This window comes from Ochotona princeps, chromosome 16, assembly GCF_030435755.1.
Source record: "Ochotona princeps isolate mOchPri1 chromosome 16, mOchPri1.hap1, whole genome shotgun sequence".
In the NCBI taxonomy this organism is placed as follows: Eukaryota; Metazoa; Chordata; class Mammalia; order Lagomorpha; family Ochotonidae; genus Ochotona; species Ochotona princeps.
In genome coordinates this window covers 14,547,672-14,575,635 of record NC_080847.1, presented here as the reverse complement: position 1 = coordinate 14,575,635, position 27,964 = coordinate 14,547,672, and the positions used below count along the sequence as shown (strand labels likewise).

Genomic DNA, 27,964 nt, shown 5'->3' with positions numbered 1-27,964 from the left:
ACTCACACCCTGTCCTCAGGCGAGGCTCCGGGGTGGGGAGGAGCCGGGCCGGGGGCGGCCGGGCCAGGAAGCGGCGCGTACCTTCCGCTGCAGGAGGAGCAGGTGGCTGCTGTAAGGGCCCGGGCCCCAGGCTTCCTGTGTGCGCGCCCGCCCGCCCGCTACGGTTTCCCGCCAGAGCTGGCTGGGCCCCCTGGGCCCGCCTTGACCGGCCCCATGGCCCAGACCCCCGACGGTATATCCTGTGAGCTGCGAGGTAAGCGCTAGTCCTTCCCTTTCACCTGGCGGGGAGGAAGTAGAGCGGGGCCCGTAAACCAGACACCCATCCCACCCCACACCCAGCGCCCAGAAGGTATCTCCGGAGTTTCTCTCTGCTCCTCTGGCGCTCCACCACGCCCTGGATCACCCTACTCCTTCCTTCCTGGCCGACCCAGAGCGGAGCCCAGGCGCCCAGCCTGATACACATCGTGGGCACGGGTAGGCCCCATTAAAACCCAAGGAATTGCCTTCCACAGGTGAAATCACCAGGTTCCTGTGGCCCAAGGAGGCAGAGCTGCTGCTGAAAGCCTGGCTACCCAGCCAGGGTGCTGAGCGAAGCCATGTCCTGGTATGGTGGGGAAGGGGCCAAGGCCAGGAGAGCCACAGGGATCCAGCAGGCAGAGCCTTGTGCCCAGCCCAGAATGCCACTGTCTCCTCCCTCCCCCACCCCAGGTGCTGCTGCGGTGGAGGGCCTACCTGCTGCACACCTGCCTCCCGCTGAGGGTGAGTCTCAGGGCTGGGTCACCCTCTGCCCCCACCATCCAGGGCGGTGGCATCTCCTGGGCAGACACCTAGGGATGAGACTTGGCTCCAGCTGACTCCAGCGCCTTCCCAGGTGGACTGTACATTCAGCTACCTGGAGGTCCAGGCCATGGCATTACAGGAGACACCCCCGCAGGTGAGATGCGTGGTCCCCTGCTCCCAGGGCCTGCAGCCTGTTCTGCCTCCCCATCCCTGAAGCCCAGGCCTAGCACAGCCAGCCCTGCCCTCCTCCTTCCCTTCCCAGATCATCTTTGAGCTGGAGTCTCTGCCCGAGCTGGTCCTGGAGCTGCCTGGGGTGGCTGCCCTGGAAGAGCTGGCACAGCATGTGGCCACGGCCATCAAGAAGGTGTTCCCTCGCTCTACCCTGGGGTGAGGTCTGGCAGCCTGAAGGGGCAGCTGGGGGCTGCATCCCCTCACATGTAAGGGAGACCCTTGCTTCCTTCTCCTTTCTGCCTTCCTTAGGAAGCTGTTCCGGAAGCCCACTCCCCCCTCCATGCTGGCACGGCTGGAGAGGAACAGCCCTGTGGAGCCCGCTGCCCAGGGCAGCCCCTGTGGTGAGTCGGGCAGAGCCAAAGTCTCCCCTTGCTACCCCTGCAACTGATAGCTCCCAAGCCCTGGAGCTGTGGGGCTCCCAAGCCGAGCCTGGGTCCCCCTTGGTCCTCCTCCTGCCTCTGATATGTAGTCTCTTTGCTCCCCTCTGCCACACCCCTGGCACCCCACCCCACACCCCCAGGAGGCTTCTTGGAGACTTACGAAGCTCTGTGTGACTACAATGGTTTCCCCTTCCGAGAAGAGATTCAGTGGGTGAGAGCAGGGCCCTGGGTGGGGTGGAGCTCTCGAGATGGACATCTGGTCACCCTCATGCACTGACCACACCCCTCCCGGCCCCCTGTGAGCTCTGAGCCCCTGGTTCACATTTTGCTCTCATCCAGGATGTGGACACCATCTACCACCAGCAGGGCTGCCGCCATTTCCGCCTGGGAGACTTTACCCACCTTGGCAGTCGGTGAGTGGCCTGCCAGAGGTGGGAGGTTCTGGTGTGTGCCTTCCTGGGCCTCAGCTGGGCCTGGGATTGACCACGAGGGAGGCGCAGAGCTCCACCCATCCAGTCTTCCCCACCTAGGGACCTGGCCTTAAGTGTGGCTGCCCTGTCCTACAACCTGTGGTTCCAGTGCCTGTCCTGTGTGGACATGAAGCTGGTGAGAGGGGAGTGGCAGGGAGAGACCATGGGTGTCAGGGAGAGGGTCCCACGTTCTTTGAGCTGCCCCCTACCCTGTGGTCCGCCAGAGCCTTGAGGTCTCAGAGCAGATTCTGCACATGATGAGTCAGTCGTCCCATCTGGAGGAGCTGGTGCTGGAGAGCTGTGGCCTGAAAGGGTGAGGCTGAGCCAGGACTGGGGAGTCCGTGTCCAGAGGAGGCCTGGGCCACGCAGATCCCTATCTCATAACTGTGTTTCTGGTCACCCCAGAGACTTTGTCCGACGGCTGGCCCAGGCACTGGCAGGACACGGGAAGTCTGGGCTTCGCAAGCTCAGCCTGGCAGGGAACCTGTTGGATGATAGAGGTACCGGGCCACACCTGGGCGACCCTGGGGCTGGGGGGCTGGGGTCTGGAGGTAGGAAGCCTCACGTGGAGAACCCCTCAGGCATAGCTGCGCTCAGCAGACACTTGGAGCACCGGCAGGGAGCCCTGCGGAGACTCAGCCTAGCACAGACGGGGATGACTCCGAAAGGTGGGCCTGGCAGAGGCGGGGGAGGGGCGGCAGGTGGCTTGGCCTTGGCCTCCTTGCTCAGCCCGGCCTGCCACGACCGCCACTACCAGGAATGAGAACTCTGGGCCGGGCGCTGGCCGCAAACACCGCCTTCGACTCTGCTCTGACCCACCTCGACCTGTCTGGGAACCCTGGGGCGCTGGGAGCGTCCGAGGACAGTGGGGTGAGTGGCTGTGTTCAGGCTTCCAGACTGGGGGATGTGCTAGGTAAGCATTCCTAGTTACACCCCCTCTGCTTTTCCCACCAGGGCCTCTACGCTTTCTTGAGCCGCCCCAATGTTCTGGTCTTCCTCAATCTCGCAGGGACTGACTTGGCCTTGGACACTGTGAGGGGGCGCGTGGCTCGGCGCGGGGCGGGTCAGGCTCGGGCCGCCCCAGGCTGGGGCGTGGCCGCCAACCTCCTCCCCTCCCCTTGCCACAGCTCTTCGCTGCGCTGGCCCATGGCTGCTGCTCCCACCTATCTCACCTGGACGCCTCCAGGAACGTCTTCTCCCGCGCGTAAGAGAGGCCGGGCGCATGAAAGCTGTGGGGCTCGTCCCTGCGCCCCAGTGCCCACTTCTTCCATTGCTCCCTACCTCAGGAAGGCCCGGGCCGCTCCGGCCGCGCTGCAGCTCTTCCTCAGCCGCGCGGGGACGCTGCAGGACCTGCGCCTGGCCGGCTGCAAGCTGCCGCCAGAAGCGCTCAGGTCAGGGTCGCCGTCTGCCGTCCCGGCCCGCCCCTGCCGCACCCGCAGCCTCTCCACCCCCCCGCCCCGGCCTCCTCAGCCAGCTCCTGACGCCCCCTGTGACATCCCCTCCCAGGGCGCTTTGGGATGGCCTTGCGCTCAACACTCACATCCGCGACTTGCACCTGGACTTGAGCGCTTGCGAGGTGAGGCGGCTCCGAGCTGTGAGCTTGTCGGCGGCCTTAGGGCTGGGAGGTCAGGTGAACCGGGCCTTGGAGCGCCTGCTCCTTCCATCCCCACCACCCCAACATGGGAGGGCTGAGGGTTCTGAATGCGCCCCACCTTCCACTTGCAGCTGCGCTCCGCAGGAGCCCAGGTGATACAAGACTTGGTGTGCGACGCAGGCGCCGTGAGCTCCTTGGATCTGGCAGATAACGGTGAGACCCGCTAGGGACCCTTTCCTCCTCGCATCATCCAGGCCACACCAGAGCCTCGCCTCGTGCGTGATCCCGGTTCTCCGTGACCCAGGTTTCGGCTCAGACATGGTGACGCTGGTGCTAGCCATCGGGAGAAGTCGTTCCCTGAGACACGTGGCGCTCGGAAGGAACTTCAACGTCCGCTGCAAGTGAGCCACACTGCCCGGCCTCCCCACCAGCGCCCTTCCTGCGCGCCCCCACCCTGCTCCAACCGCGGCCCCGCCCACCCACAGGGAGACCCTGGATGATGTCCTGCACCGGATTGTCCAGCTCGTGCAGGACGACGACTGTGTAAGTTCCCGGGCCCTTGTGTGTGTTTGGGGTGGGGAGGGTGGGCAGCACAGCCCTTGACCTCTCTTACCCGGGGACCTGCCCTCCTCCCTGACCCCATCCATCAGGGACTTTCTCTGAATCTCAGCCTCTGCAGTCCCTGTCCGTGGCTGAGTCGCGCCTGAAGCTGGGCGCCAGCGTCCTGCTCCGGGCCCTGGGCACCAACCCTAACCTGACGGCGCTGGATATCAGTGGCAACGCCATGGGAGACGCGGGGGCCAAGATGCTGGCCAAGGCGCTGCGGGTCAACACCAGACTCCGGTGGGCGGGGTCAGGGTGGGGGCCGACGGGGAGGGGCGTGGTGTGGGAGGAGCTTGCCATGATGGGACGGCTGGGCCAGGCTGCTGGGCGTGAGCCCGGCCCGCGGGGTAGCTGGGGCCTTGCGGGGTTCGGCTCGGGACTGAAGTCTTGTGCCGGACGCAGGTCGGTGGTCTGGGACCGCAACCACACGTCTGCTCTGGGCCTGCTGGACGTGGCGCAGGCCCTGGAGCAGAACCACAGCCTGAAGGACATGCCTCTGCCGCTGAGCGACGTGGCCCAGGCGCAGCGCAGCCGCCCGGAATTGACGGCCCGTGCGGTCCACCAGGTGCGGGGCTGCTTCCCCGATCCCCGCTCTCGGCCGCGCCTGGCTCCGCCCTCCCTCGCCGTGTCTCATGAGCCTTCGCCTGCAGATACAAGCCTGCCTTCTGAGGAACAACCGCGCGGACCCCGGCTCTTCCGACCGCGCGTCCCGTCGTCAGCCACTGACTCTGGTCTCCCTGCCCTCGGAGCAGGTCCTTGTTTCCTCCCCAACCCTGGGAGGTAGGGGATAGGGAGCTCCCGGGAGCCTCCGGGGCAGGGGCGGGCCAAGCAAGTCTCGCTACTGGGAATGGAGACAGCCAGCCGCTCCTGAAACGGCACTCCGGGGTAGGAGCTGGGTTCCTTTAAGCGTGTCTACAGTTTCCCTAACTTTCCTTGGCTTCATAGGACCCCTGGCCCGCTCACACTGACCTTTGTACCTTCAAACCCAGCAGCCCTTTCTCCACCTTTATCTCTCTCCAACTGTCTTTATTTAACATGTTGCTTCCTCTCCATTCTCATATCTCACCTTTGTCTTAAGCTTCAGATTTATTTTTAAAGACCAGGTATTTTTAAAATTTGTGCATTTGTCTGAAGGGGAGAAAAGGGGGAAAAGGGAGCTGTTACATCTGCTGGTTCTCTCCCCAAGTCCTCCGCTGTTTGCCACGGCTTTCTCAAGCGTTAGGATTAGCAGGGAATGTGAGGGGGATGGGATGCAGCTGGGGCTCCAGGCTCAGAATGTGGTGCTGGTGCTGTGAGCTACAGTTTCACCTGCTGAGGCACAATACTGGCCCTACAGAGCCCGCTTTTTTTTTAAAGACTTATTTTATGTATTTGAAAGCCAGATTTACAGAGAGAGGAAGCAATCTTTCGTCTGCTAGTTCACTCTCCAAATGGCTGCACCAACTGAAGCTTGACCAGACCAAAGCCAGGAGTCGGGAAAGCCAGTTTTCTCCGTGTTTCCCATGTGGGTCCACGGGCCCAAGAACATGGGCCATCCTGTGCTGTTTTTCTAGAAGCATTAGCAGGGAACTGGATGGGAAATGGAGCAGCCAGAATCTGGCACCCATATGAGATGCTGGCGCTGCAGGTGGCAGCTTAACCTGTTGCACCATGGTGTTGTTCCTAAGGCCAAGCATCTTTTGTTGTTTAAAGATTTATTTTTATTGGAAAGTCAGATTTACACAGAGAAAAGATAGAAAGAGCTATTCTGGGACCCGGCGCAGTAGCCTTGTGGCGTTGTACGCACCAGGATCCCATAAGGGCACCAGTTTGTATCCTAGTGGCCCTGCTTCCCATCCAGCTCCCTGCTTTTGACCTGGGAAAGCAGTTGAGGATGGCCCAAAGCCTTGGGACCCTGCACCTGTGTGGGAAACCCAGAAGAAGCTCCTGGCTCCTGGCTTTGGATTGGCTCAGCTCTGGCCATTGCGGCCACTTGTTGAGTGAAATCAGTGGATAAAAGATCTTCATCTCTGTTCCTTCTCCTCTCTGTATATATGCCTTTCCAATAAAAACAAATAAATCTTTAAAAAAGAAAAATATTCTCCTGTTGGTTCACTTCTCAAGTGGCAGCAACAGTCGGAGCTGAGCTGATCTGATCTGAAGCCAGGAGCCTCCCCAAGTCTCCCACGCAGGTGCAGGGTCCCAAGGCTTTTGGGCCATCCTCCACTGCTTTCCCAGGCCACAGGCAGAGAGCTGGAAGGGAGGTGGAGCAATCAAGACACAAACCAGCACCCATATGGGATCCTGGCACATGCAAGGCAAGGACTTTAGCCACTAGGATACTGTGCTGGGCCCTTTGTTGTTGTTTTTTTAAAGACTGATTTTTATTAGAAGAGCAGATTTTACAGAGAGAAGGAGAGACAGAAAGATCTTCCTTCTGCTCATTCACTCCCCAAATGGCCACAACATGAAAGCTGAACTAATCTAAAACCAGGAATTTCTTCCGGGTCTCCCACGTGGATGCAGGATTTGGGCTCTCCTTCATTGCTTTCCCAGGCCACAAGCAGGCAGCTGGATGGGAAGTGGAGCAGCCAGGGCACAAACTGGTACCCATATGGGATGCTGGGGCTTCCAGGTGGAAGATTGGCCTATTGAGCCCCCAGCCCCATGCCAAAGGCCTGGCACCTTAATGCAGACATGGTATAGGGGCTTAGCGCTCTGCACACCTTCTGGCGATTACATCTTGTTCCAGAAACCTGTGGTCCTGTTGCAGCCAGCCCAGACTCATGCCCACAGTCAAGTCACCATCCTCCTTGTTCATACTCTAGATGCCCCCCCTCAAAAAAAAATCGTGTCACCTCACTTGTCCTCATCCAACTCTGGCTCCTGGTATTCTGTCTCTCACAAACATGCACACAGTCTCTCCTGGCTAGTTGGGAGGGACAGGAAAGATGCTGCTATTCATCTTCGAAAGGTTAGGGGTCTCTGGCCATCGGAGAGACCCTGGGGGAGAGTCTGGGAGGAGGCTTGGCTGGGCCTGACTTCCCCCTATCCCCCCAGGAGGTGAATGAGCTGTGCCAGTCAGTACAGGAGCATGTGGAGCTGCTGGGCTGCGGGGCTGGGCCCCAGGCAGAGGCTGCTGTGCGCCAGGCAGAGGATGCTGTGCAAAATGCCAACTTCTCTCTGAGTGTGAGTGCCCGCCTGCTCCCCCCTCCCCCGAGGGCCTGCCCCTCCCTGGCTGGGCATCCACTTGCAGTTCTCACTTCCTTCTTGGTCCCCAGATCCTGCCCATTCTCTACGAGGCTGGGAGCTCCCCCAGCCATCCTTGGCAGCTCCGGCAGAAGCTGCAGGGCCTGCTGGGACAGGTGGGAGAGGTCTGCCGCCAGGACGTCCAGGTGAGCCACGGCTCCTGTGCCAGACCCCAGCTGTGGCCCCCTGAGTCCATGTTTGGGGAGGAAGGGGATTGGGGGAGGCTGGACCCTCAAGCCTAGCGGTCTGGGTGCACTGTCACCTTTGTGCCCAGGACTTCACACAGGCCACGCTGGACACAACGAGGAGCCTCTGCCTGCAGATGCTGCAGGCACCTGGCTGGAAGGAGCAGCTCGAGAGCATCCTGGTAGGGTCCCGGGGCCTCCCGGAGCTGCTCCCGGAGCAGCTGCTGCAGGACGCCTTCACCAGGCTCAGGTAAGCTGGGTGGGTCAGGTGGGGTGCCTGGGGCAGGGCGGGGCCAGCCTTCTAATCCCCACCCTCTCCTGTTCTCAGGGACATGCGGCTGTCTGTCACAAGGACCTTGGCAGAGAGCATTGTGGCTCAGGCTGTGGCGGGTCTGAGTGCTGCCCGGGATCGGCTGGTGAGGGGTACTGGGCACACGTCTGCATGCACACGCACACACATGCACACATGCAGGGTGGCCTGGACGTCTACCTTGCAAGGTCTTCTGGGGTCATGTAGACTAGGGCCTATTTCAGGAGGTTGGGGGCTTAACATGATGGGATCGTGTGGCCGAAGCCCCATCTGCTCCATCCCTGGACTGCTGGATCCTGCAGATGGAGAGTCTGGCTCAGAATGGCCCAGTGGTCATGGCCCCTGCCCTGCCAGCACTGGATGGAGATGTGCCCAGCCCCCTTGGGCCCAGGGAGTTGAATGATCTTTTCTTCCCTGATAATGATGAAGAGGTGAGTGCCCTCCTTCCTCTGGAGTGTGGGAGGAGGGGCTCCTCTTCCTGGGCTATGCTCCCTGAATCCTGGCTGAGTTTCACACACCCTCTTCCCCCAAGGATGCCAGTACCCTACGGAAATGGCCGGATCCCAGCCACTGCCTTCACCTGCTTCCCACCACTCCGGGTGAGGCGGGGTCTTGAGGGAAGGGAGGTTGCCCAGGTAGACTGAAGCTCCTTTTGACCTGGGGATAGAGGTGCCAGGCACGTTCATTCAGCCCTGTTCCTGGTGCTTCCTGACAAAAGGCTGGGCAGAGCCAGGCCCCTCATGCCTCCCGCAAAGCTGAGGTCTGCTGTAGTCAGCACGGGAGGGGACCTGGCCAGACCAGAGCCAGGTCACCAAGCTCAAGTCGCTGCCTCCACCCCGCCTCACCCCCTCCTCCAGGATGCGCATGCTTGGCGGCGGCGCGCTGCTCGGGAACGCGCTCAGCACCACGGACAGCAGCAGGGGGCGGCGCAGCCGGGCCCCTCCCCGCTCCCTGGGCGGGTCCCCCGCCGCCCTAGCGCCTCTGCTACCACCTCCTCGGGTTCGGCGCTCAGTGCTGCTCTGGTGCTCTCCCCTCAGGTGCTGCTGAGGAAGCGAAGCCAGAGCCCGAGCTGGCGGCTCCGGGGGAAGATGCAGAGCCACAGGCGGGGTCGTCCGCGCGCGGCTCTCCGAGCCCCGCGGCCCCCGGGCCCTCAGCTGGTCCACTGCCTCGCATGGACCTGCCGCCCTCCGGGCAACCCCTGCGCCATCCGACCCGGGCCCGGCCGCGGCCTCGCCGGCAGCACCACCACCGTCCGCCACCGGGGGGCCCCCAGGTGAGCGCTCTCTGCCCCCCCCCAACTCCAGCGGAATCGGGGGGGAGGGGGTCGTCGGTGGCCTTGTCGCACCTCACAAGTGCTGGCAGGCAGGGAGGTAGGATGTAGGGAGCCTAGGTGTCTCTTGGTTGTGTGTTCATGGCCTGGTTTCTTCCCGGCCACCCCTCACCGCAGGCCATGCCCATGCAGGACCCTGGGTGTTGAATGTGGGACTCCACCTTCGGGTAGCCCGCGGCGGATGTACGGGCAAGGGTGTCCGTCTCATCCTCCCTCTGAAAGATGTTGGGCAGTAGGGGGGTGCACTGCTGTATCTGCTGCATGACTGGGGGTGTCTGTGTGGAGGGATGTGCGTGGGCTGGGTACTGGGAAGGGCAGTGGGCACCGGCCCAAGACCGAGGGAGGGAGGAGCTGGCTTGAGGCCCCCCAGAGGGTCTGACGCAGCAGCTGGCGTCGTTGAGGCGGCAGCAGGCCGGGTGGGGTGGGGGCGGGGGTACTGCAGAGAACTGTTTGGAACAGGAGAAGTGGCAAGTGGCAGTGTGACCCGTGGGTGCGAGCCTGCTGGTGACCGGATGGTGCAGGGTACAGAGTGCACCCTGGGACCAGAAGGAATGGGGGCCAAGGTGTGTGTGCTCACCCAGGAGCTGGACAGCTGGTGGGGCTGGGGCAGGCTGCTGGACCGGTGGGGGTGGGAAGGAGCCAGCTGGGCTCAGGCTGATCCTGTGGTGTCGCCCAGGTGCCCCCAGCCCTGCCGCAGGAAGGGAATGGGCTCAGCGCCCGCGTGGATGAAGGTGTGGAGGAGTTCTTCTCCAAGAGGCTGATCCAGCAGGAGCGCCTGTGAGTGAGGGGAAGCTGCTGGGGTCAGGCGGGACAGGGACGGCCCAGGCCGAGGGCTCTCCACTCACTGCTGCTTGTCCCCACAGCTGGGCCCCTGGGGAGGACCTGGCCGCAGAGGGGGGTGCTACTCCTGTTCCTCGAACACTGAGAAAGAAGCTGGGCACCCTTTTTGCCTTCAAGAAGCCTCGCTCAACGAGGGGTCCACGGCCTGATCCAGAGACCAGCCCTGGGGCAGCCCCTCGCCCCCGAAAGACCACACTTGGGGACTTGCTCCGGCCACCAGCCCGTCCTGGCCGTGGGGAGGAGCCCGCTGGGGCTGAGGGGGGTACCAGTAGCCCTGACCCTGCCCGCAGAAGCAGGCCCCGATACACAAGGGATAGCAAGGCCTACTCCATGATCCTACTGCCTGCTGAGGAGGAAGAGGAGGAGGCTGCGCTGAGTGCCAGGCCCGACAAGGTGAGGCCTGGTATGTGGGGAACAAGGTTTTTGCTGGACTGTGTGTGATACAGGCATCTCTGTCCTTAGAGGCGGCCCCTGGAGCGGGGGGAAACAGAGCTGGCCCCTTCCTTTGAACAGCGTGTGCAAGTGATGTTGCAGAGGATTGGTGTGAGCCGTGGCAGCGGGGGAGCAGAAGGCAAGAGGAAGCAGGTGAGTTGGGGGACTCTGGGCAGTTTGGGTGATTAAGACCAGGTGGAGGCAACTAGGAAATAGCAGGCCTCATTAACCTACTTTGCCCCTTCCCCTTGCTACTCATCAGATTTTTGTCTTGCTTAGGGTGGGTTCTGGCCAGGCTACAGGGATCTCCTTGTACCTAGGAAGTTCCTTCTGTGTAGATGCAACCCAAGACCAGATCTCCTGTGCCTCAGAGAGCAGGCCCTGGAGCTGGCAGGATAGCTTAGTGGCTAATGAGCAGGCCCTCAGGGGGCTTCCTTGGAGTGTTTCAGAAGGGGGGGTGGGCCTCAGCCCTGTGCTGTTCCAATTCTGCCCATGGCTGCCTCAGCCTGTCCCTCTATGCCTGCCTCCCTCCCCTGAGCCCCTACTATGATCACTGTTAAGAACTAGTTTAATAACTTTCAGGAAGAAACATACAGAGTAAGACTTGGTTAAGATTCAGAAATGTGATAGTGCGGGAGGTGGATCCTGAGGTAGAGACCATGTCATCTGTGTCTGCATGCAACTATGTGTGTACAGCCAACTCCCCACCACTCCGCACCGGGAGCGCTCTGCCATGCTCTCACTTCACCCCATGGTGGCCATCCTGTGGCTGGACTGAGAACAAGAGTGGGGAAAGCATTTGGTACTGCAGGACGACCCCATCCTATAGCACAATGCTGGCTTTGGGTCCGGGAACAGCTTCCAGCTGTTACACACCCCGGGAGGCAGCAGGGGACCTGGCTTGATGTCCTGTCTCCAACCAGTACAATTTCTGCGAGTGAACCAGTTGATGGGAGTTCTGTCTCCCAAACGTCTTTTAGGGATTTTAAAGGACAAGAGGGAACAAAAGGCCAAGGCTGGCATAAAGGGGAGCTGGGCTGGGGTCTGACTCCTCTGTCTCCCTCCTACAGAGCAAAGACGGCGAGATCAAGAAGGCTGGCTCAGATGGTAAGGGGAAGCTGCAGTAGGACACAGTTTTCATGGGGAGGGGGTAATCCTCCAAGTCCCCAAGGTGCTAGCTGGCCTGGGGAAGGGTGGGAAAGGGCAGGTTTTTTTTTTCCCCTGAGCTCCCAGCCCTGCGTTGCAGGTGACATAATGGACAGCTCCACAGAAGCCCCCCCCATCTCCATCAAGTCCCGTACCCACTCAGTGTCTGCAGGTGAGCGAGCGCCACTGTGGGTGCTGGAGGTGATATGGGGACAGGCGGGAGTGGGGTGGGCATCAGACCCTGCTCACCCCAGCACTGGCTCACACTTTTCTCCTGGCAGACCCCTCCTGCAGACCCAGCCCAGGGGGCCAGGGGCCTGAGGCCGCCTCCTGGAAGACACTGGGGCAGCAGCTGAACGCAGAGCTCAGGGGCCGCGGCTGGGGCCAACAGGATGGCCCAGGGCCCCCATCCCCCTGCCCCAGCCTAAGCCCCCGCAGAACCAGCCCCTCTCCTGACAGCCTAGGCCTCCCAGAGGACCCCTGCCTGGGCACCAGGAGTGAAGGTCAGCAGGTGCCCTAGCCTCCATTCTAATCTTGGGTCAGGCACTGCAGGAGTCCTTGCTGAGCACCCTGAAGGAAGGGGGGAAGGCCAAACCCCAGGGGGGTGTGGGGGGCCTGCTGAGCACACATCCTGACCCTCTGGCCTCCCCCAGATGGCCAGCTGAGACCGCGGCCTCTGTCGCCAGGGCGGCGAGCAGTGTCTGTGCATGAGGACCAGCTCCAGGCCCCTGCTGGTGAGGGAGATGCCTCCATGCAGGGTGGAACATGGGAGAGGGAAGGTGCTGGGTCTTCTTGGTGTCTCTGTTTCTAGAAGGTCTCACCAGCAGCGCATGGGCTCCAGGGAGCTGGGAGGCTGGGGACAAGAGCTGGGTGGGCTTGTCCTGGCTGTACCTCCTAAGGAACATGTGGGGCAGAGGAGGGGAGAAGATTTGGGGGACTGCCAGCAAGCGAGCCTTCCTGTGGCCCCTCAGACCGGCCCCTGCGGCTGCAGCGCTCTCCTGTCCTCAAGCGCAGGCCGAAGCTGGAGGCACCCCCATCCCCAAGCCTAGGTGAGAGGGGGCCGGGTGAGACGCGAGTGCCCACTGCCCTGGGCAGCCCTGACTCCCCTTCTCTCCCTTTTCTCTCTCAGGACCCAGTCTCGGAACGGAGCCTCGGCCCCCACCATCCCCGGAGCCTTCCCCTAGCCCTGAGCCAAGTCCCCCCTCCCCAGCCACAGACCAAAGAGGCGGCGGCCCCACCCTCTGACCCCTTCTCTCTTGCCGCATGAGATTATTTTATTAAAAAACTCAATGGAAGCACAGTGTAGCACTTTGTGTACCCGGAAGCTCCCCATCACACCTGGGTTAGCTCTGACTCCATTTGCGACTCCATTACAAGATGCAAAGCCCAGGCCATGAGCTGCGGGGGGAGCCTGGAAGGAGATGGGTTGTGGGTCAGGGTGGCCTTAGATGGCCACCCTGGAGGAGACAGGCAGGTGCAGGACTTACCTGATTGCCTGGAGCTGGGTGCAGAGGGAGGTACAGGGCAGCTGGTACTTATACTGGAAGCTGGAACCATCACGATGCTTCGTTGGTGGGTCCTACAAGGGGCACAGTGTCTGAAGAGGGTCCATCAGGTATCCCCTACCTGGTCTGCGGCCACAGCCTCCACCCCTACCCCATTTGCCCCTTTGGCTGATGCGTTGTACTCACCCATGCAGGGCGGACCTCCTGGGTACCTGTGCCGGCTTCAGCCCTGGGAGAAGGCTGCTGGTCTTTGGAGGACAAGCCTAACTCCCTAAACTCCAGGCTAGGTTTCTGGGCCTTGGTTACATGGGCCAGATGTAGGCGGGGGCGACGGCTAAGGAGTGAGAGACTGGGGGTAGAAGTCAAGGGGATCGGGCTGGGTGTGTGGCTAGAGACGGCCGAGCAGGGGGCTGGCAACAGTTGGCAGCTGCTGCCCTGTGCTGGGTCTAGAGCCGACACAGCAGGTTGAAGGCTGGGGCTGGCCTTGATTTCCTGGGACGGCAGCGTAGGGCCAGGTAACACAGGTGACCCTGGCAAAGGGGGAACTGACTGTAGGATCCGCCCTGCTCACCGTGCATCCTCTCCCACCTCCTGCAGGAGTCTAACAGGGAGCAGGTGCAGCCCAGCATGCCTCACCTGGGGCAGGGCAGGGGAGTAGGCTTGGAGATGCGTCCAGTGGAGCCGGCTCTGGTGGGGACAGCTCAGGGTCTGGGGGTACAACGGAAGCTTAGTAGCTCTGTGGGCTCCGAGTTCCAGTTCCTTCCCCATCCCCCATCCCCAGATCCCCCCTTGCTGACTTCTCTCCAGTCCTTCTTACCTTGTGGCCTCTGACCCAGGCCCAGAAACTTTAGCATTTGCAGGTCATTCTCAGATATGCGCAGCAGGTGGCTGGGGACACTGTACACAGCTCCTTCCTGTGGATGGTGAATTCTCAGCCTGGCTCTCGCTCAATCCCCCATCACCCTGATGCTGCCTCCATGGGACCCTCCTCCCCTGCCCTCAAGACTGACCGTGGCCCCACAGCGGGCAGCGGCCCAGTGACTGAGAGGCAGAGTTGGGCAGGGGCCTGCCAACACCAGGCAGCTCTCAGCCAGGCGAACCAAGCCCCCCCGATGCTCCTGGTCGTCTTGCACCTCCTCCAGCAGCTGGGTCAGGGTCAGGCCTTGGGGCACGGCAGGTTGGACAGAAACTCAGTGAAGCGAAGGTGGGCACTGGGGCAGAAAGGGGTGGGGGTGGAGAAAGGATCCCACGGGATCATGGCTCAACCCATGTTCGCACCTGTGCTCAAGGGAGTGGACTCTGAAAGGTGGTCCCTAGAATAACAGAGTGGATGGTCTCAGGGCCCGGCCCATCCTCGGCCCCCATCCATTCGCGTCTGCTGTCCCCTAACCGGAAGAACCCCTTCAGCCCTGACCTGAGCCCCAGACTCACGCGAGGCAGTCACAGAGCTTTCTCTGCACAGCAGAGTCCTGGTTACTGGAAAGAGAAAAAGGAAGGTGAAAGGCAGCCAATTGCTCCAGGGGCACGAACCCACCCACCTAGAAGACCCCAGAAGGTGGGCGGTAGAGCTGTGCTGGCAGGTGCAGGGTGGAGGCGTTACCTACCAATCAATCACTGTGACCCGGGGCTGCTCCGAGGGCAGGAGGCTAAAGCGGTTCACCTGGAGGTAGAACTCCGAGGGCTGCACGAAGTTTTGGGGTGGACCTCAGGCGCTGTGCAGAGCCCGGCTGAGACCCCCTATGCCCATCCCGAGCAGGCCTTCCGACTCACCGCGGTGCCTCCGGACACCTGGACACAGACTTGGCAGTCCCGGAGTAGCAGCAGTCGGCCCTCGGTTCCCCGGAACCCGAACTCCTTCTCTTCCCTATCGCGAGCGTGACTGTCACGGCCCGGCCCGGCCCGCCGGGACCCACCCACCCACCCACCTGGGGTTCTTAATCTCGCGCGCTCTCCAAATTGGGCTGTCGCTCACCAGTCCGAGGCGTCCAGGGCCTCCCGCGTCACCAGGCACCGGGCACTATGGGTCCCGTCGGACACGAGCAGCGTGGCCTCCGAGTAGGACGCGTTGGGAGCACGGGATGGGCCCGGGGTCTCGGCGTCCTGCAATACCTAACGGCGCCCACCGGCATCAAACCAACTGTTCCGAGTTCCCGCTTCGCCCGCCAGGCCTCCCTAAGGAAGGGCTCACCTTGAGCAGCTGCCCGGCCCGCGGACTCGAGAGTAACTCTGTCCCCAGGATCAGCTCTCGAATCCACGGCTTCAAGACCAAGTCCCCGACACTGGCCATCCCTGCGAACGCGGCCGGCCCGGCAGCCGCCGAGCTGCGCTTCCCGCGGGCGCCGCGGCCCCGCCTCCTGGCGGAAGAGGAAGTGCGTGTGACTGGGCGGGTCCTGAGGCCGAGGCCCCGTCCACGCGCGTGCGCACGAGGCGCCCCGCTGGCCAGCTCGGACTCCCGGTCGGCGGTCTGAGGGGGGCTGGCCCGCTTGTTGTTAACAGGGGCGTTCCTCGGAGCGGCCTGGCGTGGGGGCCGGGAAGGGAGGGATCCAGGTGGAAAAGGAGCCCGGGGGCCCGGCGGCTTCGGCCGTGTAACAAGTATTTACTAATAGTCTCTTCATCTACGAAATGCTCGGTCCTGTGAGGCCAGAGGAAGTGGGGACACGGACAACGCTCAGTACTGTCATTCCCCTCGCTCCCTCTCGCTCCCCGGCCGCGCGGACTCCAGCGTCGTGACGTAAGAGCCGAGGAAGCCTCTTCTCTCCGCCACCCCCTCCCTTCGTTTCCAAGGAAACGTGGACTCCGCGTTCCCCTCTCCGTCGCTGCCCACTTGACGTCATGGCCCGGGTGGGAGGGCGAGGCGGGGCGGCGCGGGCGGGCGGGCCGGCCGGGCTGTGCACCTGCGCCGCGGCGGGGCCGCTTGGGGCTCGGTCCCCGGCCCGCCCGGCCCCGCCATGGCCAGGCCGCAGAGGACCCCGGCGCGCAGTCCCGACAGCATCGTCGAGGTGAAGAGCAAAGTAAGGGTTTCTTAGGTGCCGGCTCCGGCCTCGACCCCAGGCGCTCCTGGGTCCCTCCTCCGCCTCGCTCCCCTCCCCCCACCCATCACCTCCCCCCCCCCCATCCTCTCCTTCCTCCATCCATCCTTCTCCCTTCCACTGCTGGGCTTCAGAGCCCTCCTGTGGCCCTGGTACCTGCAGAACCGGGTGGCAAAGACCTTGGACAGCAGCTCTCCTCCACTGGAGCGGGAGACCTGGGCTTCAGGCAGCAGCTTTTGCGGCAGTCCTTTCTCGCCCCTCCTTTGCACCCTCAGCCCCTTGGGGAGAAAAGGGCACCCGCCCTGATGACCCCTCCTCTCTCCCCACCTCCGCCCTCCAGTTTGACGCTGAGTTCCGACGCTTTGCATTGCCCCGGGCTTCCGTGAGCTGCTTCCAAGAGTTCTCCCGGCTGCTGCGTACGGTGCACCAGATCCCGGGCCTGGACGTGCTGCTGGGCTACACGGATGCCCATGGTGATCTACTACCCCTCACCAACGATGACAGCCTGCACCGGGCCCTGGCCAGTGGGCCCCCGCCGCTGCGCCTACTGGTGCAGAAGCGGGGTGAGGACGGGAAAGGGTGGGCGGTCTCTTTGGGGCAGGGGAACAAGGTGTGTAAGGGTTAGTACATATCCAGGGCAGCCTGCCCTTGGCCTGACCTCCAGGTGGTAGGAAGTGGCCATTGTTTCCTGTCAAGGGTCCATGCGGGAGATGGGGTCTCTGATCTCAACACCCCCCTCTCTCCTGCAGCAGAAGCCGACTCCAGTGGCTTAGCTTTTGCCTCCAACTCCCTGCAGCGGCGCAAGAAAGGGCTGCTACTGCGGCCGGCGACATCCCTGCGTGCCCGGCCCCCCCTGCTCATCAGCCTGCCCCAGGACTTCCGCCAGGTTTCCTCAGTCATCGACGTGGATCTCCTGCCCGAGACCCACCGGCGGGTGCGGCTGCACAAGCACGGCTCCGACCGGCCCCTTGGCTTCTACATCAGAGATGGTGTGAGCGTCCGGGTGGCCCCGCAGGGCCTGGAGCGGGTCCCCGGTATCTTCATCTCGCGTTTGGTCCGCGGGGGCCTGGCCGAGAGCACGGGGCTGCTGGCTGTCAGCGATGAGATCCTTGAGGTCAATGGCATCGAGGTGGCCGGGAAGACCTTGGACCAAGTGACGGACATGATGGTCGCCAACAGCCACAACCTCGTGGTCACGGTCAAGCCCGCCAACCAGCGCAACAACGTGGTGCGGGGAGTGTCAAAGCGCCCAGTGGGGCCCTCCTCCTCCATGGGGCCCGGGCCTGCTGAGCCAGACAGCGATGATGACAGCAATGACCTGGTCATTGAGAACCGCCAGCCTCCCTGTTCCAATGGGCTGACTCGGGGGCCCGCGGGCTGGGACCTGCATGCCAGCTGCCTACTTCCTGGTGCCCACAGCTCTTTGCCCTCCCTAGATGGCCAGCAGCAGGCTGGCTTGGGCTGGGGAAGTCGCATGCGCGGAGATGGGAGCGGCTTCAGCCTGTGACAGGGCAATGGTGCCATTGGCTGGCACAGCTTTTGGGACCGGGCAGGGACTTCCCATCCACCAGGGTGTTTGGCTTGCTCACAGTGACCCCTTGGCCTAGGGGACATTAAAAGTTTTCTACAGATGCCATCCTAGTCCTTCTGTGTCCTGATGCCAGCATTTTCCCTTGTCCCACAAGCTTGCTTTTGCTCCCAGAGTGAGGTGGGGCTGATAAGGGCAGCAGGAGGGCCACCAGGCTTGACATGCACTTGGTGAGGAGAGCTCTTAGGGAAAACAGTTTCCACCAGGTACAAAAAGTTTAATCTTGAGAAACGGGCGCCGAGGCTGGGGTGCCCTTTCACAGTCACTGATGCCTGGAGCTGCTGCCCACTCCCCACCCTGTGCTCAGCCCTCCACTCTGCCGGCGGGGGAGGAGGGGACCCATGTTGCCAGCCTTAGCACAGACTTTCTGGCCACTACCCTGTAAAGAGGCTCAGGCATCCATCTTCACAAAGACTTTGGCCTGGGAGAAGATCTTAATGGCTTCCTCTACCTGCACAAGCTTCTGTTCCAGCTCAGCACGGTGACCCCGGGCTCTCAGCGAGTCAGCCCCTGCAGGCAGCAGTATGAGCTCTCGCAGCAGCTGGCTCTGGCCTACAGGGGAGCCAAGAAGGGGGGTGCTGTGCAGAGGTGCATGGTTCCTCATGGGCTGCCTGCCCTGGCACAAAGCACATGGGTACTCACTCTGGATTAGACTGTCCAGGGTCTCCAGTCGCTGGCTCTCAGGCATGAGAGTGTGCCCAGCAGGGATGCTGGGGTCCGGCTGGCTCCGTTGGCGGGCCTCAGCCTCCTGCCGCCACAGATCCTTACGCTGCAACAAGCTGTGGACAAATAGGCTCTGGGTGGGCAACCCCCAGGATAGCGGCTGGCTCCCACCCCCATTCAGACTTCAGGACCTACTAATGGGGCACATGACCCTTCTGTGTGGCATTGTAGTGCTCCTGGGCTTGCTGCTGCCGTTCCAGCACCTGGTTCAGGACCTGCAGTGAGCGGGAATGCAGCCGCCGGGGGGCCTTGGTAGCAGCTTGTGCATTGTGACTGATGAAGTCCACAGCCAGGCTGGGCCCCTGTAGAACATGGCCAGGCTGACATGGCTATCGGCTCTGTGCTGTGCTGTGCTCCTACGCCCCTCCTCCCCTCGTCTCTGGGGTCCCTGTCCATGTCACCTCCCAGTTCCTATGCATGGTGCTCACCTTAGTTTGGGGACCTCGTGGGCTCAGCTGAGGGCTGGGGGCCCGAGTTGGTGGAAGTCCAGGGCCACAGCGGGAGTGCGCCCGCAGGAAGTTGGCTGGCTTTGCCCCAGGGGCACAGCCCGGCTCCTGGAGGGCAGGGCACAGCAGACAGGACAGGAAGGCTAAGGACAAGATCCAAGCCACCACGCATTGTCCCTCCAGGCACTCAGGGACTTCTCTCACCCCATGCCTGTTGGAGCCCATTCCCTTGGCAGGGGGAGGGAGAAAAGGGGCATGGCTGCTCATGGGCACGGGGACAGAGTCTCTCACGGCTTCATGAACACATAATCGCCTCTCCTTCTACCTCAGTCCTGGTCCAGCTATCACTCTGCTCTCCTTCCTAGCTGTGCTTCCTGGCTGTGGTCCCGCCAAGGTCACTGGCGACTGGCCTCCAGGCCCTGAAATCCAGAAGGGCACTGCCTTGGTCTTATTGTCCTCGACTCAACTGTTGGTCCTGCCTGGGTCTCGCTTGGGGATCCAACCTGAATGCCCATCTGTTCCCTGGACACAGTCCCACCCCCTGGCAGGCCCACACATGCTTCAGCTCCCATCCACCCACATGTGACCTTGTCTTCTCTCACAAGCTGGCTCATCCTTCTGAATTCTTGCATGGAAAAATGGTGCCACTATCCACCCAAGATAGACTCCCACCATGATACTCCTAGGCCTGCCTTTCCACTGTCCTAAAATAAAGGTTTCAAAAGTGGTTTGGGGTAGGTATTTGGCATAGCAAAGAAGACACTGATGGTGGGGCAGTGGCAGTTCCTCTAGATGTGACATCTGACTGTAGACAGAAGTAAGAAAGGCTCCAGGGGTGAGGCAGGATACTGATATGTGTGATAAAGCCTCATTCTGGGTAGTGGGAGCTCATGGCCACCGCCAGGGGGCACTTCCGAGTCAGGCTCACTAAGTGATTCATCCAGACTACTGCCCAGAATGAGACCTGGAGTTTTTTCCCAGGTCTCTCAAATGTGTGCAGAGCTCAGGGACTGGGCCATTAGGCCATTAGCAGGGTGCTAGACAAAAAGTGGAGCAGCAGCAACTTGAACCAGAGCCCATGCAGAAGTTAAGGCAGAGGCTAAATCTACTGCACCATGGTGTCAGCCATATGGCTCCCCTTGATTGTAGCTCCCTGTTACTCCACATTCATGATGAAGGGCCTAGATGATGGCTCAAGCATTTGAGTTTCTGACACCCACATGGGACTCAATTGTGGTTTTCTGGCTTCAGCCTGGTGCAACCTCAGGTGTTGCAGGCATTTGTGGAATGGACCAGTGGATGAAAGATCTGGTGTGCTTTCAGAAGGTGGCTTAACACATTAAGATGCCTGTTAGAGAGATGTCCCACACCAAAGTGTCCAGGTTCCATTCCTCATTTCCCGGTGACACAGACAACACGGAGAGGCAGTGGTGGGAGCCCAAGTACTTGGGCTCCCACCACTCCTGTGGGGAAACCTGGATGGAGTTTCAGAAAGAAGGAAGGGAGAAGGAGGGAAAGAGGAGGAAGGAAGCAGGAAGGTGGTCTGAGGGGCCTGGCAATGCGGGTCCAGCTGCCTTCTACCTGCAGCAGGAAGCCACTCTGCCAGCCGAGTGCCCAGCATCTCCTTGCCTATGGTCACCTTGCTCTCAGGTCAGCCTACTTCCACCTGCATGGTTCCACCCTGTAGAATGTTTTCATTAAACCTCGTTTGTTTCTCTTTCTTTCCTGGGAGGCATGCAGATAAAGCTCCTGTCTGCTGGTTCACCTCCCAGATGGCTATACTGGCTGAAGCTAGGAGGCTAGGACTCAGCCCATGTGTCCCAGGGGGTGACAGGAAACCACTCCTTGAACTGTGGCCACTGCGTCCCCAGAAAGGCACCAGCTGAAGCTGGAGGTGAGAGCTGGAGCTCGCTCAAACCTGGTTAAAACACACACTTCCTCATCAGTGATTCCGCCACCAGGCCAAACGCCCGCCCTCTTTCTGGAATATTCTCTTCTCCTACTTTCCCTCTGCCAATCCCTGCTTGCCACTTAGGATCAGCATAGCTATGGCCACTTGGGAGAAGCGCCCCCAGCCCCATCCTGAGGCAGAACCTGGTATCCTTTGGTTCCCTAGGACTTGCCCCACCCACCCCTCCAAATCGCCAAAAAGACTAACAGGACTTCCAGCTCCTGGAGAGAGGTACCTGTAGCAGGGCCTTGACTCGAGACTCCACCTTGTCATACTTAGGTGAGCGCCACAGAGCCTTCACGGGGTGCAGCTGGCCCCGCTCCCGGCCCTGCTCCTGCTCCCGCCAGCGTCGCTGGATCTCCTTGATTCGCCGCAAATTCTCCTTCTCATGGTCTTTAGGATCCTTCCCTGGGGAAAAGATGCTCCCAAGCTTTGCCCTATTTGGGCCCATGCAGTTGGCTTCCGTTAGCTCACACACAGGGCCCCTCGTGTCCTCGACATCTTCCTGTCCCTGACTTAAGCATGTTAGCCATTTGCACACACTGGACCTTCTCACCTTGCTGCCTTCCCTACACAGAAATACCTCCTGGTTATCGTCTATTTCTACAGCAATAAAGAAATATGAGGGGCTGACACCACAGCACAGTAAGCTAACCCCTGCCTGTGGTGCCAGCAACCCATATGGACGCCGGTTCAAGTTCTGACTGCTCCACTTCCCATGAGCTCCCTGCTTATGTGCCTGAGTAGGCACAGGAGCAGAGCCTGAGTTCTGGGGACCTTGTATCCTGTGTGCTATGTGGAAGAACAGCCTGGCTCCCAGCCAACCCAACTAGTGGCCATTTGAAAAGTGAACCAATGGATGGAAGATTCTTTCCTTTTTTTCTCTGTAACTCTGCCTTTTGAATACAAAAAAATAAATAAATAAAAACCTTAAAATAATAAAAAATACCATGAATCATCTCCTGCGTTCCACTTACTTCACCTGCTGTTTCCCACCTTGCCTTCAACCCTGTTCTCCTAGCACGGCTAGAGCCTGGCACATAGCAAGACCAGGGTATCATTGGATACAAGAATATATGAGGCCAATGCCTCCTGGCCACTACCTCATTCAGGCTCCTCCTGCAAGTCCACCTCCTTCTATGGATGGACCAAACCCTCGGCCAGGGGCAGGGAAGGCACAGCAGCTTCTGACTGGATTTCCTTCTGCGGGGACTTACTCTTGGGGGAGACTCCAGGGCTGAGAGAGATGCCCTGAAGTTGCAGCAGCACGCCACCCACGCCGAGTCGGCCCCGCTCCAAGTTCTCTTGGCCTCCGGGCCTGATGCGGGGTCCTCGGGGAGGAGTGGCGTCCAGGCTGTGGTCGGTGGTCAGCAGGTCCAGCTTCAGTGCGTTTCCCTCAAGACGCCCTTGGGCTGAAGCACGGGAAAGGGCCCCAAGCGCGGAGCTCAGCAGTAGGGAGGGAGACGACTCCCCCCACCCCACCCCCGCCTGGCTCCGCCGCAGGCGCATTGCCCCCAACTCACCTGAAGCCGGCCGCCGGTAGTAGTCGGGGCAGAGCGTGGGGTCCGGTGGGATGGGCCCCGAGATGCGGGACGGGCCCTCGCACATGCTGTCCTCGACGCCCTGCAACGGTGACCAGGTTGTACACCTCCGGCCCGGGGCCCCGCTGCCCAGCCCTCCCTCCACCCACACACAGACCCGGGCCTCGCTCTCGGTCCTGCGCCCCTTCCCAGTTCCCCGTCACGCCTCCCGGCTCCGACCCGCATTTGCCGCCTCTGCGACCCCGAGGTTACTCCACGTCCCTTCCGGGTTCGCGGCCCCCTTCCTGGTAACCCCTCGAGCCCGGCTCACTTCAGCAGGTTTGCTGCCAGCAGCAGCAAACCAGGAGGGAGTTGTTGTTGCCAAGCAACACATGGATTTCGTTCCTGAGGTCAGGGGTCAGTGACCCCGCCGCAAAGCCTCCTGGGGCGTGTAGTTCCAGCTGAGGATGGGTGGAGAGACCACCAGTTAATCTTCGCAGCTTGCCTCCCAGCCAGTCTCTGGGGTCAACGCAGGGGCTCCAACTGTGCAGCCCCTCAGGGATCTCTCTTTCCGCTCCCCAGGTGGAGACGGGTGGACCCTGCACAGCCATGACCTCAGCAGGGAGGCAGCCTGAAGCCCAGGAGGAGGTGGCCGTGGAGCCGGCACAGCTCACATTGGCGTCCAGTAACCTCTATGAGGTGATGACCAAGGTTGTGTATTCTTCACACCCTGGCCATGGCACCCAGGAGGACCCCCTGAATGCCAAGGCCAGGCTTTCCAAGCTGGGCTGGTTATGTACTGGTGTTCTCTATCTCATGTTTGCCAGCATTGACAGACTAATGGCTCTGTGGTCTGCCTAGACACTGTGACTGGTTGCCTGTGTGTCACTTGTAGTGTCCAGTGATGGAAGCTCAGAGCCTGGTGCCAGCCACCGAGGTCTTCAGGAGCACGGGGGAAGACAGTTGTCCAAGAGGACCTGCCTCGGAGCCCGAGTCCCAGGAGCAAGAGCCCAAGCTGGAGGTGGTGGTGCCAGAGGAGAGAGGCCCCAGGCTTATGGTCACTCCCGTGAGGCCTGGTCATGGGCCCAAAAGGAAGCCGGTCAAGTGAGGGGACTTGTGGGGGAAGGAGCTGCAGGCTGAGGCCTGGTGGATTCCCAGGGTGGCTCCCATCTCCTGCCACGGGTCACCTGCTGGGGTAGGGGGTAGGGCAGGCTGGCAGGGCTAGTCCCTGGGCTCAGGGCTTTAGTCCCTGGCTGTGGGACAGGCTGCTAGCTTCCATGCTCATCCTAGGGTCGAAGTTGAGCTATCCCCAGGGCTGTTACTGCAGAGGGAGGAGTCGGAGGGAAGCCAGAGCGAGCCCTCACCATCCCCGAAACAGCACAAGAAAGCAAAGAAGCGCAAGAGCCTGGGGGCTTTCGGGCTCCTTGCCTCCGCAGCACCTGCTCCATCAGAGGTCTTGGGACCAGACCGTGAGTGGCAGCCCTGGGGCTTTCCCTTGTCTCCTTGCCTGCTGGCTCACTGTGGCCTGGCACTCCAGTTGTTGCCCTGGGTCCTTGCAGGGAAGGCCCAGCGCCTACGGCCACTGTACCAGTATATCAACTACTGCAATCCTGAGTTGAATCAGGCCAGTGAAGAGGACGTGGAAGCCAAGGCCGAGGCCAAGGCTGAGGCTGAGCCAGACTTGGAGCCGGGCCTGGTCCCCGAGGAGGCAGGGGTGGAGCCACTGCAGGCCCTGCTACCTGCAACAGCAGCAGCAGAGCTGGGCTCTGGCCTCGCCATGCCCTGCATCAGTGTGCTGCTGACCCCCATGCACGTGCTGCCTCCTGGGGAGGAGCCTGAGGGTTCACCTGATGCGGGCTTGAGTGACTGCCTCAAGGCTGAGGTGGACAAGGCAGCCCAGGCAGACATCGACAAGATGCTGAGTGTCTGCGCAACCCCGCTGGTGCCCCCACTCTCTCCACAGTACAAGTGACTGTCCTGTTGTGCAGGGGCCAGAGCAGGGGCAGCAGCCTGTGGGCCCAGGCCCTGGTGGAAAGCGGAGGTCAGCTCTGCCATGCCTAGCCATGTTCCTTGGAAATAAACATCTTTCCTTTTTTTTTTTTGAAGATTTATTTATCTTTATTGAAAGGTGGATATACAGAGAGGAGGAGAGACAGTGAGGAAGATCTTCTGTCCGATGGTTCACTCCCCAAGTGACCGCAACAGCTGGAACTGAGCCAATCCGAAGGCAGGAGCCAAAGCTAGGAAGGAGCTGGAAACTCGATCTGGTGTGGCAGAGACCCCACTGCTTGAGCCATCACCTTGCTGTGTCTAGGGTACTGGCAGCAGAAACAGCCACCAGGTATCCCCAGCATTGTCCACCCCCACTCTACCCCCGCTTATGTGGATGATGAAGAGGAAGGTGGGTGTGGGGAGAAGACAGGATCTGTTGGGGCCTGGGGAGCAGGTGTTTGGTCCTGTTCCTTGCTTCCCAGGGGTAGGCTGGCTGCTGGTTCTGCCACCTCAGAGGGAATGCTGAGCCAGAGTGCCTTCCTGCAACCTCCTGTTCTTGAGTTTGTTCTTACATATGTTCAGGCCCCAAATCTGGCCATCAAGCCAGCCCCCCATCCTGCCCTTTGCCCAGACTCCTACACCCTGTTTCCCTCCCAGGTGCTTCCTGACGGTGTCACTCTCACTTGAGCACTCTGCCTTCGTCCCAGCTGCCTTCAAGCTTACCAGTGGGGCAAGCACTCGGTGCAGTAAAGGTGTTGCCTGGAATACCCATGGCAGCATGCCTGTGTCCCAGTCCCAGCTCCTATTCTGATTCCAACTTCCTATTAATGCACACACCTTGGGAGGTGGCACTTGAAGCTCCAGTAGGTGGTTTCCTGTCACCCACAGGGGAGGCCCATATAGTTCTGGGCACATACCTTCAGTTTGGTCCAGTCTTGGCTGTTGTGGGTATTTGGGGAGTGACTCAGTGTAAACAATAACAACAAAAATCCAAACTGCCTGCCTATAATTCTATTACCATGGCTGCATCTGTTGATGACACTGGACAGAAGACAGCACAGCATGGCAATGCACTCATCCAGCTCAGGGTCTCCATGAAGTACCACAAAGATAAGGAGACCAAGGTGAGGGCTGGAGGAAGCTGCAAGAGCAGCAGCCACAATCGGAAAGGCTGGGATCCCAGAAGTCCATGACCACGTGTAGGACTCTAGAATAGCAGCCTGGCAAGAAGCTGCTAGAGGGAGAATAGGCAGGTCCTTCCAGAGGTCGCAGGGTAAGGTGAGCAGGGCTGTGTCCTCTGCTTGGGGGTTCCCTGGGTGGTTTCGGGCTCCAGGACAAGCCCCAGGCTCAGGATACTCACTGTTTTCCTGTCTGCAGATGTCCCTGGGAAGAGATCAGGTACATCAGATCCAGGCCACAGGACCTGGCACATATGCTCTAAGAGCGTTTCGGGGTAGAAACTGAACTTAACCTTCAACATTCTGGCTGAGGAAGCACAGTCAAGCGACCTTGAGAGAGATAGCACCTTTACACTTGGGGCCAGGAGGACCCCCTTCTCCCACGTTCTGCAGTGTCTGGGTGCTTGGGGCTCTCTGGCTGAGGCCTGGCCAGAATGCCTACTTTCTTTGTGCTTTCTGGGGCTGCGGGTGTGGACGAGGCCAGCCTCACTGGGGAAGCTCTGCTCCTGCTCTCCCCATAACTGAAGGCGAAAACAGGTCCAAGAAACAATTGGTGTACACGTCCTGAGGCCTGTTAGCCTGTGGGCCCTTGGAGCTCCAGAGGGGCTCCCTGAAGCTCACTCTATGAGAATGCTAAAGTGGCAGATTGAAGGAGACACATGCAACTAGGAACAAAGGCAGTATGTAGGGCCACAGATGATGGGAAAGGCCACCACTCTGCCGAAGTGACAAGTGGTGATGAGGCAGCCCTCCAGTTACCTCCAGGGGGAGAAAGCTGGCATGGCTAATACAGAGGACACTGCTGGCCAGAGCCCAGGCTGGACGAAGTCGGGGTGATGAGAGGTGTGGATAAGCAGTGACGCTGGCGTGACTTTTTGGAGCAGTTGTGCAGGCAGCAGGGTGAAGAGAAGGGGAGAGCAAGGCAGGCCAGGGAGGTGTGGAACAGGTGCCCTGGCTAGGTTCAAGGCCTAAATTTCACTGTAAACTGAATAATCAGCCCCTGGTTATTGTAGATTCACTTCTGTTTGCCGTATCAGGAGAGAAATGGAGAGGAATTTGCACTGGCTTAGAACAACTCTGACCTTGTAGTGCTGGTACTGTGGTATAGTATACCGCCACCAGTATCCCCATATGGGCACTGGTTCCAGCTGCTCCACATGTGATCCAGTTCCCTGGTAATGGCCTGGGAAACAGGCCCGAGTGCTTGGCCCCTGTGCCCATTTGGAAGACTTGGAAGAAGATCCTGGCTCCAGCCGGGTCAGCTTTAGCCTGGCTCAACACTAGCCGTTGCAGTCATTTGGAGAATGAATAAGCAGATGAAAGAGTTGTATTCCCCTCTCCCTCTAATAATTAATGCTTTTCAAATAAATAAAATAAATCTTAAACAACAGAAAACTTCTACCCAGAAGAACTGGGTAGAATCCTCAGATTTGAAAAACAGGTCCTGGGAGACTATGCTGATTTCCTCCAGGAGGGGGCGCCACAGGACAAGCCTGGAACCAGCTGCTGGCTAGGATCTTCTGGGCTCCCCTTTGCCAAGGGCATCAAAGGGCCATCTCTCCCTCCTTATCCCAAGGTGGCCAGGAGTCGGAATGATAGGTGTATCTAAGAGACAATGGGTGGTGCACCCCATGGCAATGGACGCAACCTGAGGTCCTCATCAAATGGCTATACATTAGGCCTACTGCCACCTGCCCCAGCTCCTTCAGCGACTTAGTAAACAGAGCTCCCCAGAACCCAAGTGCATTCTCCGTAGCAGCAGCCCAAGAAACCTGGTGTATTTCCAGTCAACTGTCCAATGTAGGAGAAACTTTGACTTCCCAGTGAACACAAGCAGGACGCCTGGAGCTGGACTGACTTGGCCTTATTATGGCAGGGACAGCAGGCTGGCAGCCATGTCCTGCTTGGAAGTCTCCCTTCCCAGTTCAGGCAGGGCTGGGATTCCTGCTACAACGAGAGGCAATTCCAGAGCCCTCAAGAGCAGGGAGAGCCCCACTGCTGGATAACCCTTGGTTTAAGGTCAGGCTCTGCTGTCAGACGGGTCTGACCAGGCTCCTGGGTTTCCAGACTGACAGGAGACAACTTGGTTGCTCTGTGCCTGAGCTTTCTGAGCTGAGCAATGGTGTAGCAACTGCAGTCCCTGCCCAGAGTGACGTGAAGATGAACACATATGCAGTGTCTGTCCAGGAGCTCAGCACACAGCACAGCTCATGCAATGCTGACCCTGGGCATCTTACTGCACAAGGATGATGCCATCTGAAACCAGGATACCACAGAAACCTGGTAACTCTGGCAGGGGTGTCAGGAGGAACAGGAAGCCAGGGCAGGGCAAAGAGGAGGGTCTGAGAAGGCTACAGAGGCAGGTCTCAGCTTAGTAAGGCTGGTTGCCTGGGATAACAAACGAAAGTGGACATATCCTTTCCTGGCACCCACCCACTTCCCCTGCCAGAGCTGGGAGGTGACCTCTGGCTGGAACACAGGTAGCAGTAAGTGTAGCAGCTGA

At 60.4% G+C, this 27,964-nt stretch overlaps 5 protein-coding genes across 11 annotated transcripts; 3 read left to right on the top strand and 2 right to left on the bottom strand.

Annotated features, from left to right (window-relative positions):
* The first annotated feature begins 67 nt into the window (after nucleotides 1-67).
* Nucleotides 68-12,824, top strand: CARMIL2 (capping protein regulator and myosin 1 linker 2). Its single transcript, XM_058674836.1, has 39 exons — nucleotides 68-253; nucleotides 513-604; nucleotides 709-759; nucleotides 872-934; nucleotides 1,043-1,167; nucleotides 1,261-1,352; nucleotides 1,532-1,602; nucleotides 1,731-1,804; nucleotides 1,922-1,997; nucleotides 2,086-2,174; nucleotides 2,267-2,361; nucleotides 2,443-2,529; nucleotides 2,619-2,731; nucleotides 2,816-2,893; nucleotides 2,989-3,065; nucleotides 3,148-3,252; nucleotides 3,368-3,437; nucleotides 3,587-3,668; nucleotides 3,760-3,856; nucleotides 3,941-3,998; nucleotides 4,126-4,298; nucleotides 4,461-4,623; nucleotides 4,709-4,810; nucleotides 7,098-7,226; nucleotides 7,319-7,432; nucleotides 7,561-7,721; nucleotides 7,800-7,887; nucleotides 8,084-8,212; nucleotides 8,278-8,380; nucleotides 8,819-9,054; nucleotides 9,788-9,888; nucleotides 9,975-10,344; nucleotides 10,414-10,536; nucleotides 11,454-11,490; nucleotides 11,630-11,701; nucleotides 11,811-12,032; nucleotides 12,183-12,263; nucleotides 12,501-12,578; nucleotides 12,659-12,824. The coding sequence occupies exons 1-39, from the start codon at nucleotides 214-216 to the stop codon at nucleotides 12,772-12,774; spliced, it is 4,233 nt and encodes a 1,410-aa protein (XP_058530819.1). The 5' UTR covers nucleotides 68-213; the 3' UTR covers nucleotides 12,775-12,824.
* Nucleotides 12,777-15,456, bottom strand: ACD (ACD shelterin complex subunit and telomerase recruitment factor). Its single transcript, XM_058674271.1, has 12 exons — nucleotides 15,223-15,456; nucleotides 15,007-15,143; nucleotides 14,805-14,898; nucleotides 14,639-14,715; nucleotides 14,466-14,510; nucleotides 14,313-14,347; nucleotides 14,045-14,196; nucleotides 13,852-13,948; nucleotides 13,671-13,742; nucleotides 13,221-13,564; nucleotides 13,017-13,108; nucleotides 12,777-12,940 (listed from the first exon to the last, which is right to left on the bottom strand). Exons 1-12 carry the CDS (start codon nucleotides 15,319-15,321, stop codon nucleotides 12,862-12,864), a joined length of 1,323 nt encoding a protein of 440 aa, XP_058530254.1. The 5' UTR covers nucleotides 15,322-15,456; the 3' UTR covers nucleotides 12,777-12,861.
* Nucleotides 15,457-15,627: 171 nt separating this feature from the next.
* On the top strand, nucleotides 15,628-17,699 carry PARD6A (par-6 family cell polarity regulator alpha). Of its 4 annotated transcripts, none has more exons than XM_058674195.1 (3): nucleotides 15,628-16,045; nucleotides 16,404-16,536; nucleotides 16,816-17,699. In XM_058674195.1, exons 1-3 carry the CDS (start codon nucleotides 15,983-15,985, stop codon nucleotides 17,568-17,570), a joined length of 951 nt encoding a protein of 316 aa, XP_058530178.1. In that variant the 5' UTR covers nucleotides 15,628-15,982; the 3' UTR covers nucleotides 17,571-17,699. The 4 variants fall into 4 exon arrangements, with proteins under 4 accessions (XP_058530178.1, XP_012782131.1, XP_004584012.1 ...); XM_012926677.2 differs by having other exon boundaries at nucleotides 16,813-17,699; XM_004583955.2 differs by having other exon boundaries at nucleotides 16,404-16,626.
* Nucleotides 17,700-17,990: 291 nt separating this feature from the next.
* ENKD1 (enkurin domain containing 1) lies at nucleotides 17,991-22,669 on the bottom strand. 3 transcript variants are annotated; one of them, XM_058674273.1, is made up of 8 exons: nucleotides 22,532-22,669; nucleotides 22,295-22,394; nucleotides 21,989-22,183; nucleotides 21,007-21,179; nucleotides 18,803-18,928; nucleotides 18,510-18,676; nucleotides 18,294-18,430; nucleotides 17,991-18,203 (listed from the first exon to the last, which is right to left on the bottom strand). In XM_058674273.1, the coding sequence occupies exons 1-8, from the start codon at nucleotides 22,535-22,537 to the stop codon at nucleotides 18,043-18,045; spliced, it is 1,065 nt and encodes a 354-aa protein (XP_058530256.1). In that variant the 5' UTR covers nucleotides 22,538-22,669; the 3' UTR covers nucleotides 17,991-18,042. The 3 variants fall into 3 exon arrangements, with proteins under 3 accessions (XP_058530256.1, XP_058530257.1, XP_058530259.1); XM_058674274.1 differs by having other exon boundaries at nucleotides 22,623-22,643; XM_058674276.1 differs by lacking the exon at nucleotides 22,532-22,669 and adding an exon at nucleotides 22,470-22,492.
* Nucleotides 22,670-22,741: 72 nt separating this feature from the next.
* Nucleotides 22,742-24,383, top strand: C16H16orf86 (chromosome 16 C16orf86 homolog). Of its 2 annotated transcripts, none has more exons than XM_058674656.1 (4): nucleotides 22,742-22,990; nucleotides 23,187-23,318; nucleotides 23,670-23,760; nucleotides 23,851-24,383. In XM_058674656.1, the coding sequence occupies exons 1-4, from the start codon at nucleotides 22,901-22,903 to the stop codon at nucleotides 24,261-24,263; spliced, it is 726 nt and encodes a 241-aa protein (XP_058530639.1). In that variant the 5' UTR covers nucleotides 22,742-22,900; the 3' UTR covers nucleotides 24,264-24,383. The 2 variants fall into 2 exon arrangements, with proteins under 2 accessions (XP_058530639.1, XP_058530638.1); XM_058674655.1 differs by having other exon boundaries at nucleotides 23,187-23,395; nucleotides 23,582-23,760.
* The last annotated feature ends 3,581 nt before the right edge of the window (nucleotides 24,384-27,964 follow it).